Raw genomic sequence first — 14,235 nt, 5'->3', positions numbered from 1 at the left:
TTTGTTGTGCTTAACATGTAATGAAAATAAAGCATCTTATCGCTACATCTGTCAACCACTGCACATTTCGACAATTCAGTAGATAATATTTAATTTGATGACTCTCTCTTTCACCTTCTCTGTCACATACGCACCCCTTCCACCATAATGCACGTGTGATCACAGCGTCTGTTCCTCTAATCCTTGATGATGTCAACTGGCTACGTCTCTCTCTTTGGGTCTCAGAAATAATTTGACTACCCATTTACTCTGTTACAGGTTTGATCAGCCAGCTACATTTATCCTTGAGCATTTGTCATGAGGAAGACATTGCTCCCCTGCGGATCAGGACTCACTTGACGCTTTCACAGATGCAGTACTGACCATCACTCAAGAAGAGAAGAGAAGAACAGATTCCTTTTGGGCCCTAAAGTCATGCTTTCAGGTCAGTGCCCATTACCAATATATGACTTAAACTTTTGCTTTTTTGTTGTTCAGAAAAACAAATAGATGTCTTACTGCATACATTTACATTAAGTAAACAAAACTCCTTTTTTGGTGAAAATGTGCTCATCCTGCGAAGGGTGTGGGAGGCTTATACCTGTTATGAATATTGTCAAACATTATTTTCCTTAGTGTTAATTGAAGGATGTGCACAATAATCCAATTAAAGTTTCTAACATCTTTCAGAAATAATTAACCTTATACCTTGATTTGGTTGCTTATGATCAGCAAATGAGGCAGACATAAGTCACATTTTAAGGCAACAAAAACTTGAAGACTGAAAGAAGTTATAGATTATATATTTTTTACATCATTACAACACTTCAAAAGTAACTTTCTTTATTATTGCTAATCAATCACATATTTGTCTGCAATTTTCTGCTTTCACAATTTTGGAATTTAAAATGCATTGATTTCCTTGTTTTGTGTTTTCATTTAAGAACTACAGGGAGTTTTCCCAATGTCTATCCTGATCTATGTTTCATATCACAGGGCAGTGTGTAAGGAGGGTATATAGGACTTAATTAACACAACTGAATAATATGTTAAATGCATCATTTATCATTCATCACACTATTGATTTAAGTGTGAAAAAATGTCAGGAACGCGATGTTGCAAGATCCAGCTTCTTCAAGCTGCTAGTGTAATTTATTAAATATCATTGTTCCGAACATCGCCTTTAGTACTATGTTCTATTGAATGGAACATTTAACATTCTTTGACACATTCTCTCTTTATCTGTATCAATCGGGAATTACTATTATCACTCATCGCCCAAACTGCCGTTACATTCCTATACCTCCCTATCACAGACATCAGGCCCACCTAATGGAAACGTGAAATATTAATTCCACCTCATTGAGGCTGACAGATTGCTGGGACTGACACTTCAAACGCAAACATCAGCCTGGATATTATATCGTATACTTCAATAATAGCCACATCATATTAAGGAGGTTAAAAAAAGCACATGAGTATGACAGCAGAGGAAGAAGCATTTGATTCTGGCTCTGCCTCTTATTGTCAGTGGAACACATAACCATACAGGATGGCACACTATTCCACCGCACATTATTTGTTCTCTAGCTGATCATCAGTCGGCCCCGCTGTATGCCTAATGAGCGATAAATAAGGTTTAATTCAACCGACACAAGTCGCCCATCCTTCAACACTAAGCATGATGGCTTCGGCGAGATTCCTTTGGAATTATATGAGGGCAATTTTTCAGCTTGTGGGATGGTCCGACTTTCACAGGCATTCCTTTGGCTTAAAGCTCTGCGAGTTTATAGGTCCATTAGGAATTCATCAAACAATGAACGATATCAATCTTATTGTGCGAGTGTGCCCTGGGTAAAAATAAGATGGAACCTTCCATTATGGGGCCTCCAAAGCATATTTGCCCTCTAAAATTGATCCAGCATTGACAATTTACACTTAGGGTGACCTTTCATAACTGCCCACATACTTGAAAGCCAATATTGTTTGGAGAGCGAGCTCGAAAAAAGCACAGCCCACTGCAAACGCTCTGGGATATTATTGAATATGATAAGCTAGTAGACATTTTTGCTCTGCAGTTGTTCGTTGATGGTCCACTAGGCGGGAGGGCAGAGTACTCTTTACATCAATGAGGTCCTGTGCCAATAAAGTCAGACAATATTGGACATAGGTGCTGAGAGCTCTGAGTCCATTATAGCACTAGTTCATTGACTTTATTTCAAAATAATAAAAAAAAAAAAAAAGTAAGTGTTACCATAGGGAGCTACGCTCCACATGCTACGTCTTCTCAGACATGGAGCTGTAAAAGGGCATAATGGCATCAAAAGGGCATGCAGACAGCCCCCTGTTGATGCCCTGTACTCAAGCAGATACCATCAGTATGAATTAAACAGCAAAGGGTTTAGGGTGTACTTAACAGCAGGGGCAGGGGCGAGAGACCCCTATGTTTCCACTCAGAGAGACCGCCTTTTATTAAGATTTGATTTATCCTCTCAAAATGGCTCCATGTCACACTCTACCTACTTTAGGTCCGCTCTTGGCAGAGTCAAGCAACGGATCAGTTATGCGCCAAGGGTACTCAAATGGTACATAAAATCTTCATCTATATTTCCATGATGGGTTTTCTGCAGTGGATGAAAGATGATCAGGTCCAGAGAAAGGCCCGATGGGTCAATCGGAGGGGGGATGGCTTTGTCTATGCCCCAGGACGTCAAATGTTAAATGGAGTGGCTGTCCATGCCTCAGTTCCTTCCCATCTGCCTTTCCCTTTGGCTGTTGATATATATCCTTATCTATGAGTAGCAGGTGATAGATTTCAAGCAGCACGTCTCTACAGAGCTCTGCTCTCATCTACTCTATTGATATCTCACATCTACTAAGCGATCCAAGCTAGGAAGAGGCACCAACACCCTCTGGGTCTCTTCGCCCCAAATCATGTTAGCTCCACTTCCTGGAGGATCGCCTCTGGGGTTGCCCCGATGAATAACATCTATCAACACCCTGAAGTGGAAGCTGGGAACTTGTGGAGGCAAAGGGCTTTAGCCATCAACTCAGAGACACCCTACAGCAACAGTCCCTATCTGATAAGTGACACAAGCTTGCATGTGTGTGTGTGTGAAACAGTACAGGAGAACAACTGCTGTAGGTTGAGAGACAAGAAGAGAGAGATAAAGCGATGGGTACAACATATGTGTGAGCAAATTAATTGCTAAGGGAATTATGATCACTATCACTTCCTGTGATGTTATTGAAGACACAAAACAGTGATTTTCCCCCAGATCAGGGGAAAGATAAGAAAATAGCTGCCAGGCTGAACATCGTCTGTATATATCGGGGTGATGTGGATAACAAATATAGGAGTAATATGTATAAGTATTAAAAGATCATTTATGTCACAAATGAGGTTGGGGGAACAAGGGGAAATTATTTATCTCCTTACAGACACTTCCCTTTGGTCTTTTCATTTGCCTCTTTGCAAGTTCATCCCCTTTGTTCTTTAAAAATTTCATGAGAGAAAATAGGTAATTTAATCTTCATTAAACTTACAGGGGGCCTACTCTCTGGCCTGACCAGCTGAATTAACTGCCAGGCTTCGGGGGATTAGACAGTTGGGCTGAAATTCTGTAACCCTGACAAGCATTCTATCACTGCATCTCTATTTTTTTAATGGGCATGAGATGATCCCTCCCTGTTCAATGTCAAATAAGTCCTTAAGAGGCTTACTATATAGAACACAGGAGGGAACTTTTGATGGACTGACCTGTGAAGGTGAAGCAGAGATATAAAGGAGAGAGGCCCTGGTTTGAGATTGTAATGACGTTGAAAAGGCAGTAAAAAAATAAGATTGGCTTGGTTCTGTTTGAAATCTGATTGATGTGTCTTTTGGGATGCCCCCCAGTATGAAAGACCTACTGAGTCTGTGGCTTTCATCCCTGACCGAAAATCGATGAGCCAGGATGTATGAGACGCTCCTGCTCTCTACCCACCAATCTCCTGCAAGATACCCAGGTAACTGTGTCATCAGAAAGGGAATAGGAGACAGAAAAGGAGTAGGCTAACTCACATTGTTCTTTTTATCGTTATCAACTTAAACATAAAGAACACTGTCTGCAAAAAAAATAAAAGAGGAATGTACAGGGTTAAATCAACCGGATTTAACGACACAGACTGTATTTTATCTTCCTGAAATGAGACTGAACCAACAACAGAAATGTGGCTTCTCTGGTCTCCATCAATCCATCCAGCTTCTGTGTGTTGAATTAGGACTGGCTGGTGTAATTGCATAACACATGAGTATGGCCTCCCGGGTTAGGTTTTCCATCTTACACAAAGTGGAGACAAGAAAATAGGAAATGCTTCTGGAATTGGGTGTAATTGTGACTGGCAGCGCCTAGAATTGTGTTCAGCCTGACACTTGAGGTACTCTGCTGGAGTATAGTTTAGCCCGAAGGACGACAAAAAACGACATGCCGGGCTTAAATGAACTTCTTCGACGTAAGCGAAGATTCTTCTGCGACTCTGAGAGAGTCTCTCTTGCACACGCTGCTCGTTTGAAGATGACAGGAGGTTAATCAAGCTTTAAAGCATGAGATTACAACAGACATGACAAGCAGGAGTGAATAGATTTGGCACACTGTCTGATACAACTGCTCAGAGAACCTCCTTCACCAGTAAATTCAGAAACTGAAATGTCATCAGTCCTAGAGTGAAAGCAAATATTTTCACAACAGAAGTATGGAAACATTAATGTTGCTGCACTGACCCTAACATTATACCATCATTCTTTAAATACTGACTAAAGCGTTGACAGTTGCCACACTGCAGAAAGAAGTAACAACGCAAAGAAAGCTTTCAGTGACCGAGATGTCTTTTGTCACAAAATCGTCCGTCACTGGGGAACTTAATTGTTTTTCTTTATAGAGTCCTTTCAAAAATTCCCCCATACTGTGTGTTAAAACTTCTGTTAGTCCCTTTCCTTTGTTTCTAAATGCAGTTGCTATAGAACATAGGGGGGAGTTTGTCTCATTTCATGAAAGGACACAAACAGAAATCTGTAAGCACAAATTCCACCCCCCCCCCATACTCTATAACAACTGAAGTCACTTCCAGATTCCATTTAGAAAAAAAATCCATGGAGCCGGCATGACAAAAGGATTTACCCCTCTCATCACTTTAGAGTGGAGAATCCATGCAGCTGTTTATCAAACCACATTTTGAGGTCCATATCAGGGGACCGTGCATAGTACATTCTGGTAGCGTAGTGATGCTCACTTGGAAAAAAAGTGCACTGAGAAGGGTATCATGCACAATGCCATGCAGGAGAGAGAACCATCACAAGGAGCACAGTCATTTTGGTTGTCTCGTTAAGAATAGGAAAATATAAAATGTCCAATCAAATATAAAGTATATTCATAAACAAAGACAGACAGCGTTTAGTTTACAATTATTTCATGACACATAATGTAGTGCACGCGGATATTACCGGTACTTATGAGGGTCCGGGTAGCATCCACCCAGCCACATCCAAGCAGGGTGAATCAAACCAGCAAGTTCCTGGTCTGGGTCTCTTCCCATTTGGACACGTCAAGAATAAACAGATCAAGAAAGATGATCAGGAAAGCATCCTGATCAGATGCCCAGAGCAGCTCGACTGACTTCTTCAGCACAAAAGAGCTGCACTTTTTACTGAGGGCTTTTTTCCTCAGGAGGAAACCAGACACTCAGCACAGGAAACCTGCCATTCCTGCCCATGAACTACTTTTTTGATCACTACCCAGAGTTCATAACCATAGGGGAAGGTTAGAACTGAAATTGGTACATTGCAAGCTTAACTTCATGCTTCTTGTCGTCCCTCTCCAAGGACGACAAGAAGGTCTGACACTCCAAACTGCCACACAGTTACAGTCAGTCAGAGCCTTTCTCAACCCTCATGTCATTTAAAAATTGAACATAGCAAGTGCCATCAACCTTGCGACTGTCACATAGGATGTCAACTCTGGACAACAGAGGAAAGCTGTCCAGGAGTTTGGTTCTAGAGATGCTGTTGTGCATAGAGGTGAGCCTAACGGTATTTAATTGGTACTCCCTCACCGAGCATACTACCAATAGCTTATTCCAAACAAAGAAGTAATGCTCCACTTTTTAAATTTTTCTAAATTTGAATATATATATTCAAATAAAGATATTTGAAAATGGAAATTCTTATTCAATTGTGAAAAACCGTAATGATGGCAGAGAACTCGGCCACAGTGAGAAAGAGACAAGGTCTCAGCGAGCGCAATATTACGTCATGTACAAAGCCCATAACTGTCAGCTGTGTGCTCCAGATCAGACTGGAAACGTAACCACATAAAAGCTGGGTGAGCTGAACTTGCTATCTTCTGACATTTGTTCGTTTTAAACAGAAAACACAAGGTTGATGTTGTGATATTTACTGGAAATGACAATAAAGCCAGCGGGCGGGCGTCCACAAAAAGTTCAACTCAAAACGGATCACTGTCCAGTTAGGACACTGTGTCATGGACATCATACGCAAAAATATATTTGATAGTCAAATAGTTCGAATCTATGTGTTTTGTTAAAAATGAATATTCAATAATACTTTTTGGTCATTGCAGCGTGGGCAGTGTGTGAGACGAACTGCGCCTGGCCTCCTAATGTGCTGCCAGCGTCCGGAGCTCCCCACCCATCCGCCAGCAAAAGTCCGCTAGGTGACGCGAAACACGCCATCGATGACGCCACAAAATGAGAGGGAAGCCAATCGACATTCATCTGCACACACTTTGTTTTTCAGAGGTGAAAATTACTTTAATTACTAAAATTGTTCAGCGTCTCACTCTACATGCTCTTGACATACACTGTCATCCATGTATACACTAGCACAATGTCAGGTATTTGGACGTGCAACCAACACAGATTAAACATATTATAGCGAGAGAGACATTTTTGCAACACAGAACACAGAATCAGGCAATTCGTTTTTCGCCACAGTTGCCTCAAAGAAGGCCCGCACATAGCAAGAAGGACTCAGAATGAGGCATATCTGGGATGCTTTTGGTCCTCTCCAACAGAACACTTCCTAAATATTGCCACAAGACAGGAAGTGATATCATGCTTTGACAGCACAGGCTAACAGGAAAAGCAAGACAATTAGATGATAACTGGAGCTGCTCTACAAGACAGAAATTATGCCGAATGAACCAAAAATGATTTTCTTCAAGTATTAGTGTTACAAGATTAAACATTTGAGATGAAGGGGCCAACACAAGGGCAACTTCAATACGAGTGTACTTTGCTGTACTAAAGGTATTCAATGTAAGATTTACATCATATAACTCAGCAGTACAAGCAGTACTTTAAAGGCTTGGAGGTCTGGAGTTTTCTTCTCTACTGCTGCACATTTTAATGGGATTTTGTGCTCAAAAAAGATGTATTCCTGGATATGAAATATGCTGCATTATTTAAGTTAAATGTTTTTTTCTGTTGGTAGACTTTTGTTAACACTGACTTGATGATGTGACCTCTATTGGTGTTGACATCTACTCAGCTTTCCACAATTCTTTGTGGAATAGTTTGACTTGATGTTATCCATAAACACAGGACATCATATCGTCTGTGACAGTTGCTATATAATATTTATTTTTTCAGTGAGCTGTGTGTGTTAATAAGAACCAGGTTTTGTCTTAGTTTTAATTCAAATTTGTCATCCAGCTAAAGTTGTCCTGGTTTTACATAGAGTAAATCTTCCATATTAAACCTTTTCATGCTTTACTAAGTCAAATTCAGTAACTCAGCACAGGACTCTGCATGTTGTAAACCAGCTCAGCGTGAATTTTCTGACAGGAAGGATGCGTGAGTGATGCAGCAGGAGGCGGGGTTGGTGCTGGGTCGGCATTTAAATGGTAGTTAAATACACACACCTAGGGTTCTGTTACCAGAGTTAGCACCCGGCCACCGAGAGGATGGACTGGAAGGGCTTTGATCACCTGTAACAATGTTGGTGATGAAAAAAATTTAAAAAAAAAGAAATTAAAAAGAGAAGAGGGGAAGGATGGAGAAAATGGAAAAGAGAAAAAGGCATCAGAAGTGACACAGCTCAGATATTTGGCAGGAATTAACCACCCCCAGAGTCTGGCAAAAACCCTTTTGGTGGAAACGACCGGACCAATATGTCCTGGCCATGTCACCAATCAGGTACCTTTTCACTGCCAAATGCAAATGAAAAAACACACAGGACATGGCTTGTTTTTCCGTTACTGCTAATCATGTTTGTATCGATTTAAATGCACCATATCTTGTAAACCAACAGAGAATTCTACAAAGACTTTACGCGATTTATGAAAATAAGTAACTTCAACACTTATTCAAAGCAAGTCAATCTGCATTACATAGTCAGAGTCTATCTGCTGAATTATATGAATTGTATTATGACTCTACAAGATCTCTAAATGCAAATATTGATCAGCAACAATCTAAAAATATGGGTTCAACAAAAGATTACCCGCTTAACTTTAAAATGAATGCTCATTTTCACAGCTTGATTCGCAGTGTGGCGTCTGTCTACTGCCAAACCATCCAATCCAGCAATTGGTCCGATTTTTTTTTTTCACCTCCTGTTTTTTCTGCCATGATTGCCAGTGTGGAGATCAGGCAGCACCTGTAGCTTGTCTGCAGAACTCTGACTTGCATATGAATTGACCCTGGCACCCCTACTAGGTGGTACTCCTCTGGGTACGGGCCATTCAACATGGCAGAAGGTAATGTGTAAACACCAGGATTACACTAAATCACTCTCAGTCCAACTGCACCCAGCATGACTACATTATAATAAGTGCTTCATGAATGGCAAAGGGACAATAAATCGCTCATGACCTTCACTGGGCCACATGTGAGCTGGTTTCTATGACATCTTCCTGTAGGTGCATAAGTTCCCGTACTTGTTCGTGTTTTATGTCAGTCACAAATCCTTAAAATCCAATTAAAAGGACACACACTCACAGGAATCTGCAGACAGGTGAGACTGACACAAATTAGGAATTGGGACATAAATACATTGTTGTTAATGACTTACCATTGCGCGGTGTGCGTTTTCGCCGATCACGGAAGGCTGCTCCGGACTGTAGAGCTTCCATTAGGCTATCCATCACACCAGTTTCATCTCCTTCTGTAAGAGAACAGATAACAGAGGCACATCTGTTTACAGGACGACATTAACATAACTGTACATGAACGCATTAAACACAGATACTTCAAGGTCTAATTCTAGGTATTCGGGAGTGGAAGCAATGGATGCCTTCTAATTAAAGGTGCATGAACAATCACCTTACACGATTGCAAGAGAGAGTTGAGCGTGATATAAACAAGCCTTTTATCGAGCGTATGAGTGAGACAGAGGCCTGTCACTCAGGTCTGTCCTTTTCAGTACACAGCTGGGGAGGAGGAAACATACACTTAGAGCTTAGCAACTAATACAGGCAGAGGAGCCTCAGGATGAAAGCATCCACTGATGGTCATTGACAGATATTCTTTCTGTGGCTAACACAGGGGAGCTAAGTGCTCTTTACAAAGATTTAGTGTGGAGCCCGCTCAATACTCGGGCGCTCTATCATTGTTCAGTCAATGACACCAGGACCGGCCTTCGAAAAACATTCCCCCGGCCCGCCGTTCCAGCTGTCGTGTAGATCCATGAAACTAGAGAATTGGAGTCAGTCAGCATGGCTGAAAAGACGGGTAGTGCTATGAAGTGCTATGAGGCCAACAGCCTGACAAGCTGTGGCCACACTGTGCACATGGAGCATACTGCTCAATGGAAACAGGGTTCAGAAACAAGCTTAGGTTCTATATCTGGGTCATCTATCTTTACGCTCCAATACTAATGAGTCAGAGGGGCACCCCTTTTATCATTCTGGTCCAGAACAGACATTATTTTAAACTAGGATCATTAGGGTGACTTATTGTGGAGCTGGAGACTTGGCCATCAATTCTTTTGCGTACATGAGTGAACTAGCTCTTCCCCAATGTTTACCATCAGGGTCCAGGAATCTTGTTTCTCTATTGCGCTTACAGCTATGGCTGAGGGGAAAGATTCAAAAAATAAGTGAAGACAACTGCTACTTTGAGCACACAGCACTTTTCCAGACGCTGGGGGGTGATCAATCTTTTGTTACTCGTGTGTGCTCAAAGAGACACGACACATGGGCAAATTGAATTTATGAACAAAACACGTTGACACGGAATGCTACGCGGTAAATTTAAGGAAATGGCGCTTTTATTTTGCCATTACCAGAGAAAGTCAGCATTGCACATGTTTTCCCCTTCTCATCCAGCAACAAACCACCTAACCTGCAATCATTCAAGCAAGTAAAAGGAGACAGTACAACTAAGAATAGAAACATGTCTGATGCAAATTTTTAAAAAAAAGAACTCTTCACTCGTACTCACACTAATTTTGCTCTCTATCTCATTCCTTCTCTTTCTTCCTCAAGTCCTTCCCAAGGGCTACTTTGAAATCAAAGTATCTGTTCCGGCTGTGTGCTGTGCTTAAAAGCAATTCCGATTAAATCAAGCTTAATTAGACCAGCTTTATCAGAACAAAACCAAAGCCAAGCCAAGTAGTGCTTATCTCAAATTGCAGCACTACACCTCAGATAGCAAGCTCATTGGTTTGAAAGGGGGGGGGGGGGCATGGGTTTTGTCTGCTCTGGACCAAAAGAACAATATGGTGAACAACCTGCAGCCACTATAACCGTATCAACTCCCAGGATCTTTAGCTACTTCTTCTTATGTAGGCTAGCAAGGACACACTGTGAGTCTGACAAAAGGTAGAACGTGTTAAGTGGCAGGTAAACATTTATCCACAACCACCTTGGCACAAGAAACTTTTTGACAGCCCCTTCTTCACTGCCTTCTTCATGGAGACCTAGACATCACAGGGGGCACCTGCCACTTTGATCAATTTGTCCTACTTCTAGCTTAACTGTAGCGCAATTCATCATTCGTAATGGCTTGTGAGCCCGAGTAGACTGGGGTTCAGCAGGAGGACTGCAGACACAAAGAACCAAAATGACTAAAGTGGGAAACATACTCCCCAGTCACTCCACAGTGCTCAATTAACTACGTCCTATTGGACCGCAGTTTAAACTCGAGCAGGCCTTACTCCTCACAAATGAGCCTTCAAACTATGAACTTATTATATATATATGCATTTGTGTGTATATATAACATAGACAAGGTAAGCCCTTAGTTAACAAAGAAATAAAGCTGAATATTATTTGACGACACTTATTCCAGCAATCCTCAGAGCAAACTTTCTTCATCACTCATTGTAACATTGCCCACTTTAGCAGACATTTCTGCCACGTTCCCGCAATTACTCTTGTCTTATTTTGAGCTGTTAAACCTAGGGCAAATATTCATCCTCTTCTCATTAGCAGCAGTGGTAGATTGCATGCAGGGGGAATTACAGAAAAGCTAACCTTTTATGCCCAAAGATCTTTCTCAAGAGGAAAGATCCCCTCTGCTCACAGGAAATTGCTTTCTAAATGGGTTAAGACGGGCTAAGACCCAAGACATTGACAAACCCTTCCAGTGATGAAACACCTTGGTGGGCACCTCAACAGACAGCCTCGGGGTCCTTTAATGATCTTATTAAATCTTGTGGAAGTGTGGAACATGGTTGCGGCTTTTGCACTTTTAGGTACTTTCTAAAACAGTTAAACCTTTAAGAGCAGAAATAAAGCTCTGTGAAACTCTACCTCCCAGAGAGAGATGGTGTACCTATTCCATATCTTTCCATTTGATCCCTGCCTGCCTACCTCCAGTCCACCATAGCCCCCCCCCCTTTACCTGGATATCAGGTGGACCGAGAGGCTGTGCCAATTGCAACAGTGAAGTGAGCTTTGGGGATTGGCTCAATCTGCAATATTTACAAGTGGAACTATCACATTTTCTAATTAGAAGGGATAACAAGAGCAATGTGCTCTCAGCAGGATTGGCATATAAACTTAACACACTAGATTAGTTTTTCTCTAAGAAGAAAAAAAAGTACCTACAGTAAAAGTGGAAGAAAGCGGCTGCAATATACTATTCACCAATCCCAGGAGCAGGACACAAAGTCAAGTGTCAACAGTTGCAAGGGAGGAAAGGGAGGGATAAAAAAAGAATAAGGACAGCCATTGTAAAATAGTATATCGAGAGGAGGCAGAATACAGGGAGAAAGACAGAGTAAAGAAGGAAGCTAGGGAGAAAAGTGAAGAGTGTTTCTTTGGGTGCCCAGTCAGTGCGGTGGAGTGGGTTATTGAGAGAGGCTAGTGAAGCGAGGCAAGACACAAGGTCGTAAAACACCTTCCTGGCTACTTGACGGCCTGAGCCCTGTGACATTTAATTATTTCTAAAACATACAGTGCAGTATGCAAGCACAGGAACACAGACTCACCCACACTTCAAAACCTGCCTATACATTTCTAGTGATCCGCATGTTGTATATTTGTAAGACTATTGGTTCCACTTTACTAATATAAATTTATGGGACAGATTTCTCAGATGGCAAATGAGCGTTTGACAAACAAAGACAGAGAGGGATGGATAGATAGTTGGAGGGAGGCAGATAGAGAGCACACTCCAACTGATGTCAGCAGGATGACCTATACTCACGGCTGCTGATGGCAAGATCAGTTAGAGGAGACACAGGAATCTAGCCAAGTCTTTCAGAAAACCAATGCATCATCGAAGCCCGCCATACAAGCTCTAAAACCACAGCCAAGGACCAATTAGGAATCAAACAAACAAGCTTAAATTATGCAAAACCTGACATCTTATTTGTTTATGTCTGCCAATTACAATCAGTCATCGACAACAATCAAAATATAGTACAAGTAAAAGAACAGCTGTCGCCTCAAAAACGTGACAAAGCCTTTCACTCAATCAACCAAGCAGATGACTGAAATGCTGGGCTTTTTTCTTAAACACCAAAAGCATGGCATTCCTATAATTATGCTGCAGTGTCAACAAAGCTTGTTCATAAATTCAATTTGCTATCTGTCATCTCCTGCATGTTGTGCAGGTAAGAAAAAAACACAGTCGATCGATAGAGAACTCAACTTCTGATGGCTCACATGCAGCCTTCATGATTCATGGGGGAAAAGAGAGACAAATAATTCTTGGAATTCATGAAAGCTTTTGTCTGATACACATGGGTTTCTAATATAATGGCAAATTATGACATCTTTTATGCCCCGAGTGAAACTAGCAGCACCAGTGGCATGTTAATTCCAAAGATCAATAACAGTGTTAGCATACAAAATAATGACATTTATCATAGTCACATATTTTAATCAATCACAGCTATATCCTCTGAATTTATATAAGCGTAGTACGCTCCTCCTTAAACAAATTAAAGTGTTTAGGAACATTGGGCATAGGAGATACGTCTATTATCCACTACTATCCACTCTTCCAGTAGCCAATTCCTGAGTCTAATTTGCACTGTAATGAGATCTAATGAGTGCTTACAGGCCTTGTGCTTGATGAATTGAAACCACTGTGAGCGAAGAACGCAATGAGAGTTTAACCTCACCCAAGTCGCCCTCCACGACTCCAGCAGAGATGATTAGAAAGAAAAGGAAGACTCAAAAGTAGAGGAACAAGTCGTTGCTATTTTTTTTTTGCTTGCTGCAGATTGTTTTTGAACACATTTGAGCCCATCTGTTCCCCCACAGAGAGTCACCTGTGCAATTAACCTGGACCATTAGCCGTGAAACAAAGGCCTTGGTGGAGGGAGGGGAGGGGAGGGGGGAGGGGGGAGGGGTGCTTTATGGCCAGGTGGGGAGGCAACAACCACACTTTCTTTTAATCTCGTCTCCCTCTCTCTACTCTCACTTGCATTGCACCTGGTTTTGTGTTACTTCCACATCTGAATTCAGGCTCAGCCACCTAGACATACACAACCACCTGCATTTCTCTCTCCCCATACTCTTCCCGCTCTGCTGTCTACTCTCTTACTGTCTGGCTTTGAGTGGAGTCATCCCCTCCCTTTGCCCTCTTACCTGCAATCCCAGCAGCTCCTAAGGCCCGGGCAGACAGAGACCATACTGCCACAGAAAGCACAGAGAACTCAAGTGCCCGAAGGACAGCCGTCATGCACCTGTTAGATGTCTTTCCTTTGTTTTTCCACTCTCTCCCCTTTTTTTTCCCCATCTCCCTACACTCCAACCATCCAACTCTGGCAAAAGCTTTGACACAATGACCCGAGAAACTTTT

At 41.8% G+C, this 14,235-nt stretch overlaps 1 protein-coding gene across 2 annotated transcripts in view; it reads right to left on the bottom strand.

Annotated features, from left to right (window-relative positions):
* Window positions 1-14,235, bottom strand: part of diaph2 (diaphanous-related formin 2) — a 345,406-nt gene that overhangs the window by 32,880 nt on the left and 298,291 nt on the right. For both annotated transcript variants that reach the window (XM_076102904.1, XM_076102905.1), the window contains 2 exons: window positions 9,050-9,142; window positions 7,899-7,964 (listed from right to left, as the gene is read on the bottom strand). In XM_076102904.1, coding sequence (XP_075959019.1) covers window positions 7,899-7,964; window positions 9,050-9,142 — 159 coding nt within the window. The remainder of the gene's footprint in view (window positions 1-7,898; window positions 7,965-9,049; window positions 9,143-14,235) is intronic.

Source organism: Anarhichas minor, unplaced genomic scaffold (assembly GCF_050575085.1).
Source record: "Anarhichas minor isolate MPS153535 unplaced genomic scaffold, ASM5057508v1 ptg000028l, whole genome shotgun sequence".
Classification (NCBI taxonomy): domain Eukaryota; kingdom Metazoa; phylum Chordata; class Actinopteri; order Perciformes; family Anarhichadidae; genus Anarhichas; species Anarhichas minor.
Note: the sequence above shows the minus strand (reverse complement) of the source record. Positions and strands in the feature narration are given on the sequence as shown.